This window comes from Panthera tigris, chromosome A2 (assembly GCF_018350195.1).
Source record: "Panthera tigris isolate Pti1 chromosome A2, P.tigris_Pti1_mat1.1, whole genome shotgun sequence".
NCBI lineage: Eukaryota > Metazoa > Chordata > Mammalia > Carnivora > Felidae > Panthera > Panthera tigris.
Window position 1 is genome coordinate 107937264 of NC_056661.1, and position 17484 is coordinate 107954747.

Genomic DNA, 17484 nt, shown 5'->3' on the forward strand with positions numbered 1-17484 from the left:
GGAGGTCACCTGAACTGGCCTGGGGAACCCTGCTGCTCTCAGCTGGGGCTCTTCATCCATTTGTTGATTATCTGGACATCAGCTGATCTGGGCTTTTGTTTTCCTTTGGAGACACCAGGCCAGGTAGGACATGTTCATCTCACGGTGGGGGCAAGAGCAGAACGGAGCAAGTGGCAACATGCAAAGTCTCTTAAGTCTAGTCTCAGGCATACACAAGCCACTTGTGCCTCACTCTGCTGGTCAGAGTAGCTTACACGGTGAATCCCAAAGTCAAGGCGTGCACATATATTCCTCCTATGGAAGCTAAGTGGAAAGAAAGAATATTTCTGAACCAAATTCAATTCACTACCCCCATGCAGACACTGTTAAGTAATCACAGTACTCCATTCCACTGTGACTGAATATAGCTTTTATATTCTCAGCAGCCATTTTAATTGCTAGGAAACCTGCTTAATATGAGGGAAAGAAGAAAAAAAAAAAACTGAGACTTCTGATTTTGCACATTTTTAATATATTTTACAGAATAATAAATCTGGATCTCAAATTCTATAAAATAAAACATCACTGTTATTTTCTGAGAGTAAATGTTATATTTATTCAATTGTAATTGAGTTAGTTTTAAAAATATGTATATATACACTAAATATCAATGACAACTGCCATTGGATATTAAAATATCAACCACTTAGTTATTTATCAAACACATATTTTGCTTTATAAAGAGAATATATTGAAAATCTTGAATAGTGTGTTGCTGTCATTTAAAAAAATCTGTACATTTTTCACCATTTTGAAACTAAAAATGTACAAGAACATATAAAGTGGTACAGTACCCCAGGCTGTGTACCTCACACAGCCAGTTCTGACTTATTTTAAACCACACTAATAAAGCCCAACATGATATGTATTTTTCATTTATTCTGTTTATTTTTGAATTAAATTTTTAAAATTCAATCTTTCTTCATCAAAATGGCTTTAACACTTAAAACTATTACTTATTTTTCCTTGGCCTAAGTAGTTTCAATATTAAAAGGAAATAAAATGTGAAGATTTAATATAAGAAAATGTTTTAGTGCATTGTAATTTTTATAAAATGATCATTGTATTTATACATAGTAAAGTTTTATAGTGCTAAAGATTCAGTATGAAAGTGAAAGTTTACCTGTTGAGCCAATGCAAATCGCTTAAAGTGACCACAGAAAGAATGGCTCTGAGTGGAATATGGAAGTCTAATTCTTACCTGTAAATTCATATACTTGCAACAAGTTATCTCTCAAACTGAGCGGTTTTAAAAAATTTATACCTCTTACCAGTATGTCATTAACCAAACCACTGAACACACTGTTAAATTCTTTAAAAGGCTAATTAAATTGCACTCAATTAGCAAACATTTAGAAAGAAGAGTCTTTCCACAGAACTTTCCACAGGTAGAGGACAATTTTACACCCCTGAAGCATAAATTACTATTATTTTTAACAATATTTGGGAAAATAAAGTGAAAAAAAGACAGTTCCCATGAAAGTAATTAAGTTTACAGAAGCAGTGATGAAAATGTAACTATAAAATTTGCCTCTGGATCTCTTAAACAATAAAAACAACCAGTCTATCTTTCTCTCTTGGCTAATACTTCTCTCCATTCCCTTCACCTCTAGCTACAATTACCAGTTAGTCTATGTTGGAAAGATGGCTAGAAAGCCAAAAGCTTCAGGACTTTCCTCTGGTCATTGGGATGATCTGTCCCTCCTTATCCATTCCTCCAATGCACAGTTGGAGCCTCTCTCTGGCTTACTTCCCATAGCTTCTCGGCTGGATGTCCTTTGCCAGCATTATGATTAAACAGGGAGATGAGCTTGAAACTTACTATGAGTGGTCCTGAGTTTAATCCCTACTTTTTGTCACTACGCAGCCCCATGGCTGTGGACAAGGCAGTTAAAGATCCCTGAACCTCCAGTTCCATCTAAGCAGTCAAGGATGTGAGAAGACTTCTTTAAATTATTTTCAAAGCTGTGAATCACTTTATAAACTGTAAAGAAAAAGATCGAATGCTATGATAAGGTGATGATGATGATGGTAATTATTTCATGCACAATTTAATATTAACTAAAACCTCATTACACTATTCTAATTGCCTAGGGTAAACTCACAGTCATTGCTCTTAGATAAATTTTCGTCTGGCATAACAGTCCATAAATAAGTTGGAATCTAAGGTAACTTAACTAGCACTCAATCAATAGAATAGTTTTGCTGTGTCATAGATAGGCCGATTCTTGCCTTTACTCAAAGGCACTTTCTCTTTAAAACCCTGAAACATTTCCCTATTTGCCTTTATAAGCACTTCCAAATTCTTAAAACATTTTCACCTGAAGACTTAAAAAGGTGCAGGTGTGAACCTTTCCCAACACAGCCAGCCCACCACCTTAACAATGACATAGGCATTCTAACCAAAAATCTACACATTATCCATATATTTTCATCCTCAAGAATTTGAATTATATCATTTATTTTATATTTCTTAACATCCCTAGAGAGAGAGGAAAAAAGTGGCAAGCCCAGAAATTTACATCCAAACTACAATGAAACAATACATTTCATTTAAGAGAATGAATTATAGTAATAACTCCAGGTCCATTATATTCTACCATTACTGAAATGTAAAACATCAACTCTCCAACCAAAAGAGATCCTTGAGAAAACTAGAGAAAATCATCCAACTTGTTAAGAAGAAATTCCTTAATGTAGGTATTTCACAGTCGATCTTCAACTGATAACATCTCCTGCAGCTTTTATAGTTTCCACATGTAACCTAAGTCTTGGAATCTGATCTAATGTGTTTGTATGAAGTAAATGTAAATATAGAATAAAAGTTATCTCTAATGATTGGATGTACATAATTGTAAAATTTAGTTTTAGGGAAAATCATTTACACATTTAAGGTGTATATACCAGGAGCAATTTGAAAGATTGAAAACTTGATTTTAAACAACAGCAGTATCTGTATCAAAAAATAATTTAATTCTTGAAGATGCAATGACTCCCTCCTTTTCAAAAAAGACTAATTTGGGATTGACCAAAATAATTTCACTTTCATGAGGATTTCCAGTCTTCTTTTAAATGTATCCAGAAAAATCAGAGACCATTCAAAGTAAGTCAAAATTATTTTTCATAAACCAAGGAAAACAGACAATTTTAAAACAGAAAGTAGGAGAGGATTACATCTTCTTTATGGACCTAGAGTAATGTGGGCCCAACGGTGAAAATATCTCAACCAGAGTTCCCTGTTATCTCCTCTTTTATTTATTTTTTAAGGTGTGGAAAATTAGAATACAGGTCAAAATATCACATGGTAAGAGGACAATTTTAGTATTAAGAACAATTCTAAGTCATATCTATTAGTATCAAGACAATGTGATTTGCTAATTAACACAGAGATAAGATCATGGTTGTTTTCTGAATTCTCATTTCGAGGATGATTACCTCAGCCGTCATTATTTCTATTCAATCTTTTATGCTTTTGTGAAAAGATTATGTGAAAGCAATTAGTTTCCATTTACCTATTTTCTGATTCACTTTATATTTGACATGCACAAAAGTATATTTTTATTTCACAGGTATAAACAATGATCCACTTTTTTAACCCAAACATCATATCCCACCAATTATGAGACATAAAAGACAATATAAACATGCCACTACATATAATAGGGAGGGGAGCACAGCAGAGATACCTAGATAAATGTTTCTAAAACCCAATAAGTAATTATCTTTGTGTTCTTCATGCTACCAGGAGCTGACCAACAAGTCCAGAATTTCTTTCTTTGATTAAGGTGGCAATAATCGTAGCACCTTGCCTTAAACTTTCCTGTAGCTTCTGCTCGTCCTAAAAAAATAAAAAAAAAAATAAAAAAGATAATAATAATTTTTAAAAAGATGTCACACATTAAATTTAATAGTTCCTTCAAGTTTTTTTTAATATTTCTTCATTTTTAGTTTTTCCATCAGCTTTATAGAGACATAACTGACAGATAACATTGCATAAGTTTAAGGTGTACAATGTAATGATATAATATACATATAAATTATGAAATGATTACTACAAGAAACTTAATCCATCACCTCATACAGCTACCACTACAAGGGTAGTGAAAACATTTAAGATCTACTCTCTTAGCAACTTTCAAGCATAAAATATTGTTACCTATAGGCACCATGTTATACATTAAATCCCCAGAACCTATTTACTTATAAGTAAAGTTTGTACTGTTTGATCAGCATCTCCCCATCTCCTCCCCACTCAGCTGCTGATAACCACTATTCTGTTTTCATGAGCCACTTTTCAAGGTATGCTGCTCTCTAGAGCAGGCATTTATGGAACTCAGGCCACAGCCACTGGTATATACTTGGTCCCTCAAATAAAGAAGAAATTAAAAAAAATTTAAGGTATATATATTTTTGAGAGAGAGAGAGACAGAGCATAAGCCAGGAGGGGCAGAGAGAGAAGGAGACACAGAATCTGAAGCAGGCTCCAGGATCTGAGATGTCAGTGTCAGAACCTGACACAGGGCTTGAACCCATGAACCATGAAATCATGTTCTGAGCCCAAATCAGAGGGTTAGCTGACTGAGCCACCCAGTGCCCCCAAGGAGAAATGCTTTTGCAAGCACTTTTCATTATATGCAAAAAGTATCCGCCGAAGATACCAAGAAAACTCTGACACAGTTTCAAATGTTAACAGTATGAAACAAAAGATTTTCCCTTAATCCAATATCTGACCAACTTTGGCTCATCACTCAAGTGTGAATAGTTCATCAATGATGCAAACCTTTCCTTCATCTTGTTTCTGAGTGTTCTCCAACAGACTTTGTTATAAACTGTGAATACTGGTTGGGAGGAAAAATAAAAACGGCTTGTTGTTTGTGAAGTAAGGATCAGGCAAATTAGTGAAATGAGTTTCTCACAAGTTGCTAAAATGTGGTTTTGCCTTTGAAATCATACTGCCTATGGATATATGTTTACTCTAATGATTTACGCTTCTTGAGGGGATGAAGGGACGATAGTATGAAGGGGAAAAGAAAGTCAAAAGAGAGATAATACCTTTAAAAAGATTTTTGTGTTATTAATTGCACTAGGTTCAAAAAGAAGGACCTGGTAACCAACCTCTAAATGTGGGCATCATCCTTAACGCCTTTTCCTTTTTTGTCCCCCCCATGTTTATTTATTTGTTTTTGAGAGAGAGGAGTGAGCAGAGGAGGGGAAGAGAGAGAGGGAGAAAGAATCCCAAGCACAATCCATGCTGTCAGCACAGAGCCCAACGTGGGGCTCAAACTCACGAACCATAAGATCATGACCTGAGCCGAAACCAAGAGTCCAACACTTAACCAACTGAGCCACCCAGGCATCCGTTTAATGCCTTTTCCTAATGTTCAGTGTAGCAAAGTACCTCCTGCTTCTACCTCCTTGGTGTTTTTTTCAATCCATACAAGCCATTCAAAGCCCTGCTGCCAGCAAAACATCTCTGTCCTGAATTACTGCAGCAATTTCACCAACAGTCTCTTTCAAGTCTTGTCCTCTTCTACCCTGTTTCCCACACAGGAATCAAAACACTTAATGTGAAGTACAGATCTGCTCACCTCACTACACTGCCTAAAATCCTTTCAAGGCCACCTTTTGAACTTCAGGATCAAGTCAGAACCCTTTACCTCTTTACCCTTCCATCCTCTTCCTGCCTTTCCCTTATGATTACTAAATTCTCCCAGTCACACAGAACTGCTTACGATTGCCCAAACAAGCTCTTTTACTAGCCTCTCCCCCCTTTGCACCAGTTAATGCCTTTGCCAGAAAAGCTATCCCACTCCCTTTCAAGTTTGGCTGACCGTGGTTACTCTTTATAGTTCGGCCCAGTTTTCAATGGTTACAATCTACCCTAACTCCTGCCCTCCAGCCCAGTGGGTGAGGTGAATCTGTTTCCACAGCTATGAATTCCTCTGGTACACTGAGTTTGCAATAGCCTTTTGAGATAACCATCTATCTCTTCCACCAGATGATGAGTTTCTTGATATAAAGAATTTTTCATTTTCTTTCTGAATAAGGAACACTTAGTTCAATGCCTAACACATGGTAGCACTCCACAAATTATAATGAATTCAAATCACAGGAGGCTATATGATAGAGACATCATCACCCTTTCAGTTTAACTCATTTGTTAATAACAGTGACCACTTTTGGGTTACTTTGTTGACTCCTATTTTCACATTTAGCAGGAAGCCTGGCAATGGCACAAAGAATATAATCAAAACCTTTCTACTATCACACCTTCACCAGCTCAGAGATCCAAGGTTCCTCACTTATGAGGATGTTGATGAGAGACCACCTCTGCATAAGCTCCTCTTTTCCATCAGTTTGCCTGATTGTGTTCGAAAGGGGAGAGCTGGGGAAAACCCACAAAGGGGCTAAATGGTCAGTACTTTGCATCTTGCAAGTGAGGTTTTTTTTTTTAAAGATTTTTAAAATTAATTATTATTTCTTAGGGAGCACACAAGTGGGGTAGGGGCAGAGAGACAGAGACAGAGTGAGAAAGAGAGAGAGAACCTCAGGCAGGCTCTGCAGTGTCAGCACAGAGCCTGATGTGGTGCTTGAACTCGTGAACAGTTAGATCACGACCTGAGCTGAAGTCAGAGGTTTAACCCAGTGAGTCACCCAGGTGACCCTCAAGTGAGTTTTTTTTTTTTTAATTTTTTTTTAACGTTTATTTTTGAGACAGAGAGAGAGCATGAACGGGGGAGGGGCAGAGAGAGAGGAAGACACAGAATCGGAAACAGGCTCCAGGCTCTGAGCTGTCAGCCCGGAGCCTGACACAGGGCTCAACACACACACATATATATGTATATGTATACATATGTGCATTCCCTTGTGTATACCAGGTATTATATAATAAAAATGTTTAATGTTAAAACTAAGCAAATTCAACATAAATACTGAAAACTCCTGTTGATAGTACACATTCTTGGTATGATATAATGAAATGGCATTTACTGCTGTGGTCTTCCTCCCCAAAACCCATAAGCCCAGTCTAATCATGAGGAAAACATTACATACAAACAAAAGAGGGCATCCTACAATATATCTGACCAGTCCTCCTCAAAATTGTGAAGTTTATCGAAAAACAATCTGAGAAGCTGTCATCGCCAAGAGGAGCCTAAAGAGACATGACAACAAAAAGTAATAAAATATCCTGTAATAAGAAAATACATTAGGTAAAACTAAGGATATGTGAATGAACGATGGATTTTAGTTGTTAAAAATAGGGGAACCTGGGTGCAGGGCATGTATGTTCAATTTAAAAATATTTCTCGATTCATGTGCCAGAATTACAAAACTTGAATTACAAAGGTAACTGGTGCACACCAGCCCACTTGTATATTCCTTAAATACACTATTCTTTTAATAAATTATGCAACTGATAAGGGCACCAACTCTATCATGAGTCTGCTGGTACTAAAATACAGGCTTTGACAATATTCAAGTGATCTTCAGCAAATTATGTAGTTTCATAGTTCTCCTTTTTTTTTCATATAAAACAGAGATAACAATATTAGCTACATCACAGCTTGTCTGTGGGGACTACATCAGACACCCGTAAACCACAGACTTAGGTAAATATCCATTCATAATAACTATTAGAATTATTTTATGGTGTGCGCTAATTTCACACATGACAGAGGGGCTGATATCACCCTCTGATCGTATGTGACAGTTAAATCTGATGATCTACCATATGTAAAAATACTGTTGCAGGTCTTGGACAGTCACCTCTCTATGTCTACAACCCTTGAAAGACAAGCCTATTAGCTAACATTCACCCCTGCTATCGTGTTGAGAGATTTTTTCCAAAGTATAAAGTGATACAGAGCCCAAGAAGAGAAGAATGATAATTTCTCAGGCAGAAAAGACACAGATTGCAATTTAGAGTTGTTAAGGTCGTTGGATTTCTGCAGGCAAAGTCCCTGGGAGTGGGGACTTGCAGAGAAGTTCTAAAAATCTGCTAAACTTTCCTTGCTTCCTTGGCCAGCTTTTAAACTGGGCTTACACAGGAAGAAACCCAGTGGGGTCTAGCAGAGAATAACTGCTGGAAAGCTGGGGAGCTGAGCAAAAGTTTCAGAGGCTACACCGTACTGAGGACAAGAAGGTTAGATCTGAGTTTGGCTAGAATGAAGAGACCTTGGTGAATACCCATGGCTTGCAGTTCAGAGCTCTAAAAGGCCATGCGTGCAGCCTGGGAATAAAGAAAAAATTGAATTGGACCGGCCCTAACAAAGGTTAAACAGTCTCCAGAAGATCAGGTTGATCTCCCAATAATACAAATGCTTTCCAGAACAAATTTTAATATTCTTTGGAGGAAGATAAAATAAGCTAGAGCGTTTAAAACGTTTTATAACTCAAGTATGGCATATAATAAAATCTTACTAGATGAGTAAAGAGGCAGAAAGCAAAAAAAGCAGGAAAAAAAACCATAAAGGAGAGAAAACGATCCATATATTGGATTCATATATTGCGCCATTTTCAGACATAGTCCATATGTTAGAATTGGCCTGAAAGAATTTCAAAATAAGTATAATTAATGTGTTAAAAAAAAGATAGGGAAGAGATGGCAACATTGATGAAAAATGGACATTTTCAACAGAGAATGGGACCTATAATAAAGAATGTTTTACAACTATAAGATGTAACACTTGAAATTAATAACTAATTGTAGTGGTTTAATATGAGATGGGCAGGGCTGATGATCCTGAAGGCAGATTAAAATAAATACATACATATCCAAACCGAAGCACAGAGAGAGAAATGGTGAATTGTTGCTATAATCATCTTTATACCTGTGACCAACTACTATTTCACTTCCCTACCGCTTCCTTATCTACTGTTACACCCAGCAGGCCACCAGAACATTTGTTTGGGACATTTAGAAAATCACCTGTGGGTTATCTCAGCAGCCATGTCACCTGGGAATATTCACTACATGAAACTAACAAGCAAAAAAACAGTCAACCTCATTTCTAGACAAGCAGTGCAATGTCATGTATCTAAATGTGCAAAAGATGAGGCTAAAGTTAGTATTGTTACAGCTGGCCCTAAAGGGATGAGAGAATTCAGAGTGTGGTAAGACCACATAAGGCTGGAAAAATGCCTGAAGGAGGTACAAGCAAAGGGTGAGAAAAAGGCAAAAACTTCAGAGTCCAGGATGGACAAGAAATACTGAGGGAACAAGAAATCATGACTAATTTTTGTGGTGGCATATCACTGTGAGAGGCTAGACCTTGCAAAGATATTGCAAGAAAAGTGAGTACCCAAACTCCCCCCTACACACACACACACACACACAAATAAAATTACCAAAATTACATTTATCAACAGTTCATATACTATCTGTAATTCTAGCAGTTTCCAGGCTTCAGGTTTACCTTAATTTCTACTCACAAGTCATAAAGAGCATAAACTGTAAACACGGCACACCAATTTTTACATTCTCACACATAAAAATCAAAAGCATACATTTCGTGAGTTTAAAGAAAAACAGGAGAGTATTTAATGATACAAAATGTGTTAAAGTTTGTGTTAAATCTAAATTATTGTCATAATCGTAATTACTTCTTTTATCTTGCTCACTTCATAGCAATGTAAGATTTTTCAGAAAAATCATAAAAATTGCCAATTCTAACCTGTCATAAAACAATAAAAACATAACTTTTAGCTCAAAAATACAGCATTTACTTTCTTTGGTTACAAGTGTATTTAAAAAAAAAATTGGAAGCCAGCAAGAAAGGAAATAAAGAATACAGTGGTCTGATTTCTTGAAATACTAGAGGGGAAAATAGCAAAAAATTAACAAGAGTTCTTTTTGGATGATGGATTTATGGCTATTCTTATTTCCTCAGTGTGTTTTATTTTCCAAATTTCCAAACAGAACACAACTTACTCTCTAGTAAGAAGAGTAAGTTGTTCTAAAATTTAGTTTCAAGACTGTTTAAATCCTGGTAACTAAATTTGATTTGTTATTGCATAAAGTCAATAATATAGAACACTGTCCAAATTTCCAGGAAATATTTATCTTCATAAAAAATCTTAAAAATCTATATAAACACTTTTTATTTGAATATTTTTGTCTTCATTAGACAGTCCAAGAAAGAATTATGTTAATAAATCACAAGGCCTTAGCTTTCCACTGACTTCTAGAGCTTAAGAAAAATATCTTGGACATCACACGAAAGGAAACAACAAAAATTTTGTCCTTAATTTTATTCAATACATTAACAATTGTTCATTGAGATCCTGGATAGTTTACCATGTTTTTCATATTAGGAAGAACATTAGATGAAATATCAACATATAATAGCTATTTTTAATTTCATATACTCTCAAACTGAATTATTTGGGATTAAAATTCATATGGATTTCATATGGACTTCATCTAGAAACATCACATTTAGCTATTTCTTTATCCTTTGTCATTTCAAGATTAAGATGAAATGCCCTATGTTTAGATGAAAGATGCACAGAAGTTGCAATTATTGTCTTAAACACAGAAGGTAATTCTAAATTTACTCCACAGCAATTAAATCAATGGAATGTCAATGGAATCCTGGTCTTTGTCTGTATGTGGTTGGTTTCTTTTCCAGTTAATACATAGGTGTCCATATGATGGTTGTGTGTATCTGTCAACTTCCATAAAGGAGTAAAGTTTTGATGCAGAAATTCTCATGGGACTCTGAAGCAGTTGGCAAAATTTGGGAACTCGGGGAAAGTAGGAGGTATTATTTTCATAGAAGACTGGGAATGACAGGAATGGTTTCATAATTTATAGCAGCTCCTCTTTTCCCTCCTCCGTATCAGCTACCAGTAGTGCCATTTTCATATAAAGCCTATGTCTTCGAAATTCCTTCCTCTCCGAATGTTCCCTTCCATTTTCTCAAGGACAACTTATGGCAGAACTATTCCCAGTGTATATGAACTTTAAGAACTTTTTAAAAGATTTTTTTAAACATTAAATTCTATCACTGTACTACACTGCTCTGAGTCTTTGAATAAAGAGGCATAAACAAATTTATAGTATGCTGTTAGAACCAAATTTATGTCTATTTTGCAGAATATGTTGTCAAAGAATAGCAGGAAAAGCTATGACATCATTGTTGTCCAAATCTTTATAGACAACCTGAAAGGAAATCTTTTAGAGATACTCATCCTCCCTACACATCACTCCTAAAGAACACAATGTACTGTGTTAAAAGGAAGACTATAAAGTTAAAATATAGGTATATATTAATTTAGGCTTTAGATATGTCACTAGATTACACAGCTCTTTTTGAAACGTAAGCATTATATTGTCTCAGCAAATTCCATACCTAAACCCTAATTCAATTTCTATGAATTACAAAACCATCCTGAAATTCAGGTTGCTCTTATTTTGATATTAATATCCTTCTTCCAGCTATCCTTGTTTTGGTGGACTTATGCAAAATAATATCAAAATGTCAAAACTGTCAAGCACTCCAATTAAAAGCTCACTATAACATACATTTACAGAGAGCATATACAATATACAAAAATATATCATAAACAATATATAAAATGCTACATTGCTGACTTAAAAATCTTTTAACACTTTTGTTACATTTATAAGATAATATGAAATAAAAAAATTGTATATATTTTCCTGATATGGAAGGAAAAAAAATCTAATGGTAACACACTGCCCCCTAGTGGATATGAAGATAAAAGTTTGCTGTGTATAAATTTCCAAAACTTCAGGAAAAAGCAGTCACTTATTGATGAGCGTTTGAGAAAAACAAAACAGTCCTATCCAAATGAAAAGCATTTGTCTCTTGATAATGAGTTAAACAGCTGTCTCCTGAAAACCTCGGTAATAAAACAGTATGATATGCACTTGGATTTACTTATTAACATAATCATCACATAGCAGTTTCAGTCTCCTTTTTTCTTAATGCCTTACCCATACTGTAGGTATTCAATAAATATCCGTACAAAGAGTTAACTAAGAAAAATAATCAGTTAACAAAACTCTGGGGTCCACCACTGTTACTTTGCTTAACAGATAAAGATAGGAAAGACCCAAACTTTGCAGTGTTTAGCGCCATAGTACAGGGGGGTAAAACATGGGCAACCAAAAAGCAGATGTCTACTCTGAGAAACAAGCAGTTCATTGTTATGTCAATTATTTCTAGATCTGTGATTTGTCACACTGTCATCCTTTATTTTCTTTTAACATCATTCTTACTATCAATTTCACAACTTAATAAAGTTGAAATAAAGTGTTCTCATACACAATGTCCCTTTTAATTAGCAGAATGTTTTGATCCTACACAACTTGCCCAGCAGCCCTGCTAGCTTTCTACTGTGACATCCCTCGCCAGTCACACTCCAACTGCTCAAAGTCTGCATCCACACCATCCTTTGGCTGGATGCTACAGGGATGCTGGATGCTACCTAGGATGTCTTAACTGGAGTGGTCTAGGATGTCCCAGCTGGCTACTCTTCTTTGCTTTTGGCTACAGCTCTCATCTCACTAGGACACCATTTTCATTATCAAACCCACCTTACTTTCAGCACATACTTGACATTACAATCTAAGACTCTCCACAAACAACCTAATTAACCCTTCTAACCGTGGTTCTCACTTCTTTACTATACAGAATCCACTTTTGTGGCCATACTGGTATAATCAGCTATTCCTTCTTTAGTAAAATGGTTTCCTCATAATTGTTTTTCTACTTCTCATCAATTTTCAAAAACCTGGCTGTGATGACATGCTCTAATGAAATTATCTATTTTAGTGAACATCAATAATTTACATTATCATTCTCTTATTAGTATTTTTATTAGGTTTCACACATATAAGTCTTATTTTCTTAGCTAAGTTGTAGGTAGTAAAAGAAAAGTCTCCTAAATTAAGTTATAACATCAAATAAAGTACTATATTCATAGTAGGTACTCAATAAATACTTACTAGATCAATTTGCTAATTCTATAAAGATCTGGTCCTATATATGACTATTAAGACATCTCTGAAACATCAAAGTATTTAGATAAAGGATGCATCTTTATAGAAATAACCTATTAAAAATAAAGTAAGAAAAAAAAAACCCTGCTTTCTGTACTTGAAAATTGGAAAGATGTCAAAGGCTAGAATTTTGTGTTACATGATTCCTCCTACTATGAAAGAGTGCCTGGTTTGGGAGTTAAATCTAAGGGACATTGATAAATTGACATCAGTATACCTAAGTCAAGGGGATAAAGCCAGATGATGAGGCAAACATTCTCAGATAGGGTAGGTACATAAGCAGAAAAGCAATATATACTAGACATAGGAGGGCAATGGGTACTGTTTCCAGAACGCATGAGAAATGACAAAGGGGACAGAAAGATTATGCACAAGAGTTTCTTCTTGAGTGGAGGTCTAGGTAGAAACACAATTAGTGGGAAAATGTTGATGATTCTCTCAGAGCAGAAAAACTTTAAGTTTTTCCTGTAAATTTTAGATTCAAATTTTTAATAACAAACTTAATACAAGGGAAAAACTTAAATGAATCAATGCAAACATATTTTCTTGGTAGCTGTGTGTGTGTGTGTGTGTGTGTGTGTGAGAGAGAGAGAGAGAGAGAGAGAGAGAGAGAGAGAGAGAGAGAGATGGAAAGGGGGAGAATTATTATTGGAATAGTTTTCAGCAGTTAAAAAGAAAAGGATGCACAGTTAATGATCATTAGATTCTTGACTATTGGTTAAATGGGTAAATAGTATCCAAAATCTTAATCCCCAGGTTCCACAGAAAAGTGTTTAACATTGCATTAAAAACTCTATTTTCTTCAAGAAGCATGCTTTCAATTACAACTTACAAAAAGAGTTGCATCCTGCCCAGACTGGTGCTAATTTTTGTCAGTATTAACCAGCAAAAAGTAGATTGGCCAAGCTCCCTCTAAGCATCAGAGCAGAATTATTTCTCAGGAAGAAGCTCACAGATAGTAAAATTGTGCCTCTAAAGCTTCTTCCCAGGGAGGAGAAACAAAAAACCAGATATGCAAAGCAGCATTCTAGGTGGAAATAACTTACTGGAATTATCAGAATTCAATCGCTTTCTGAAATGACACTACTAAGTGAAGACAGTAAGATGAAAGAAGATGATTCAATCATAGGATTGGGAACAAAGAAGGAATAATTTTATGTCATAAGGGATTTCATGTAGGTATTAAATAAATGTATTTTGAATTAAAAATCTCATTGGAGGTGACAGATAACCTACTTTTTCTATATAAAACTGAATTCAGTAAGTGGAAGTCAAATTTGAAAATGTTTACAACTCAGAAGAATAAAGGACAAAAAATAGTAAAAAGTCAAGGCATTATATTAAAAACTAAATTATATAAGAAAATTGGGGGAGAAAACACAACAGATTATACAGAAGTTATCATGATGCAGGAAAAAAAAATCCCTTAATTAAATAAGATCAGGAATTGCAGAAAGGTATCATTTAGTGCCTTGAAAAATTAGTGACAACCGTCAAAGAAGCCTTATTGAGATGTTACCTTCAAATTTAAATATAAAAATTCAACAGCCTTCAGCAGACGATACAGATTATTTCTAATAAGCAAGAATGGTTCATGTGTAACTTTTGTGAAATGCTAAGTATTAAAAGAAAATGAGGTTTAAGGAAAACATTGTTACCAAAGAATCCTGACCTGTGTTAGAAGAACAAAAAAGGAGACATTGTGCAATATGCAAGGGCCCTAAATGGCCAGTTAGTGGAATGTTTCTTTAAAAAGAACTATTTAAAAACTTAACTTATCCAATGATCAAATGAGGAAAAAAGAATAGGGACTCCTTTTAACAACTACTTAAGGAATTTAACTAATACCAGACAGTAAGCTATATATTAAGAAGTAACAGACACATAGTTATTTACCTCTATGGAATATGTAGTCAGTTAAGTCAAACAAACACATAAACATATTCTAATAACAAGTTATGAAGGAAAAACAGACCCATTTATTACCAAAATAAAATCAGCATTAGAATTATCAGGCACAAAACATTTTTAAAACCATATTAAAAAATCCAAATAAATCAACACAGGAACACAAAAATGAGCAAGCAAAACAACATTCTCAAATGTGTAGATTTGAAAAATAAAAAAAAACAGAACTCATACAAATGAAAAAAAATGCTGAATTTAAACATACAAAACAATTTCAAAGTATGGGTCAGAATAGAGATTAGACCTAACTGAAAAGAGTATTACTGAAACTGAACACAGAGTTGAAGAAATTACTCAAAACTCATATCAGAGATGATAAAGAATAGAAAATATAATAGAAGTTTAAGGAATTTGGCAAATAGGACAAAAATGTCCAATATATATTTAATCAGAACCCCAGAAAGGGAGAACAGAGACAATGGGGGGAAATGAAAAATAATTATTGCTAAAAAACTTCCAGAAGTTATGGACTACATGAATTCATTCATAAGGGAAACCCACTAAATTCCAAGGTTGATAAAAAGGAACACAGACCAATAACAAGGGAACTGTGAAACACCAAATATAAAGAGACAATTAAAAAGCCACTAGAGAGAACAGACCAAGAGAGGATTAACAATAGACTTACAACAGTCTTCCTCACAGCAACAAGGAAGCAAGAACATGATAATGTATTTGTAAAGAGTGCTAAAGACAAAAAGCAAACATTAACTCATTCCAAAACAAAACAGAACAAAACAAAAAACTATTAACCTAGAACACTTATTACTTCCTATCACAAACACAATGTATCAACAATGAAGATAGAATATGGGCTCACTCAGTTAAACAAAACCTAAATTTACTCATTTTATTTATTTTTTTTTCTTTTTCTTTTCTTTATTTTATTTACTTATTTTATTGTTAATTTATTTTTAAAAGTTTACTTATTTATTTTGAGAGAGAGAGAACATGAGTGGCGGAGAGGCAGAGAGGGAGAGAGAGAATCCCAAGGAGGCTCTCCCTCTCTGCCTCTCCCTCACTCATGTTCTCTCTCTCTCTCAAAATAAATAAATAAACTTTTAAAAATAAATAAATTAACAATAAAATAAGTAAATAAATCTGAAAGCAATGTCTCCAGAAAATTAATGAAAATAATGTTTAAGGGGTGGCTGGGTGGCTCAGGTGAGTAAGTGTCCAACTTTGGCTAAGATCATGAGCTCATGGTTCATGAGTTCAAGCCCCACATGGGACTCTCTGCTCTCAGCACAGAACCTGCGTATGATCCTCTGTCTCCTCTCTCTCTGCCCCTCCTCCCAGCTCTCTCTCAAAAAAAAAAAAAAAAAACATTAAAAATTAATTTAAAAAATAGCATTTAAGGGGTGCATGGGTGGCTCTGGTGGTTGAGCAGCTGACTTCAGCTCAGGTCATGATCTCACAGTTCAGGAGTTTGAGTCCCACAATGGGATTGCTGCTATCAGTGCAGAGCCTGCTTTGGATCCTCTGTCCACATTTCTTTCTGCACCTCCCCACTCATGCTCTCTCTCAAAAATAAACATTTTTCAAAAAAGTAACATTTAAATACAGACAGTATTTAAAAGAACAAAAAAAAAAAAATACTGGCTAAGAACAGCAGCATAAAAAGTAGAAGGTGAGCAATCAAACAAAATGTTCTAAGATCAATGAAATTGTAGGGAGAGTGATCAAAATTCTAACTAGACTTTCACATAAATATGCAAAGTAAATTTCAGAAGGCCTCCTAAATGTCTAATAATAGAATGTGGGGGTGCCTGGGTGGCTCAGTCAGTTAAGCATCAGACTCTTGATTTTGGCTCAGGTCATGAGCTCATGGTTCATGAGTTCAAGCCCTGCATTGGGCTCCACCCTAACAGTAGGAGTCTGCTTTGGATTCTTTCTCCCTCTCTCTGTCTGCCCCTCCCTTGCTCTCTCTCTCTGTCTCTCTCAAAATAAATAAATGAACTTAAAAAAAAAAAACAAAAACAGAATGTGAAACCCATTTATTAGTTAAGAGAAAACAGAGTGAAAACCCATTGGGGCTTCCAGGTACCTAAAACCAAAGATGGTTCTCACAATATTTTAAGAAAAAAAAAAAAAAAAAAAAAACAAACAAGAAAAAGAAAAGGAGAAACAAAACAAAAAACATAAACAAAACTTAACAATGAAAAGATCAAATAAAATTTACACACAACAACAACTTGAGTATAATTTGAAGAGAGAGAACTTCCAAAATAACTTTAAGTCAAAAGAAAAAAAAAAAAAGAGAAAATCACCAAATTAAAATAAGCAATTTCTCATATTCTTCTGCCCTAACACAAGTCTTATAGCAATGAAAGGCAATCTGGGAAAAACTTAGAAAGAAGGAAGAAGGGACCTACTGATGAGTAAAAAGCTGATCTAAAATAATCACCACAAAGAGTAAGCCTGCCTTAAGTTTGATAAAACAGTAA

General features: G+C 34.9%; 1 protein-coding gene across 1 annotated transcript in view; it reads right to left on the reverse strand.

Annotated features, from left to right (window-relative positions):
* Positions 1–617: 617 nt before the first annotated feature.
* The window catches only part of CRPPA (CDP-L-ribitol pyrophosphorylase A), a 314810-nt gene continuing 297943 nt past the window's right edge, over positions 618–17484 (reverse strand). The window contains exon 10 of the mRNA XM_042967601.1: positions 618–3877. Coding sequence (XP_042823535.1) covers positions 3773–3877 — 105 coding nt within the window. The 3' untranslated portion in view covers positions 618–3772. The remainder of the gene's footprint in view (positions 3878–17484) is intronic.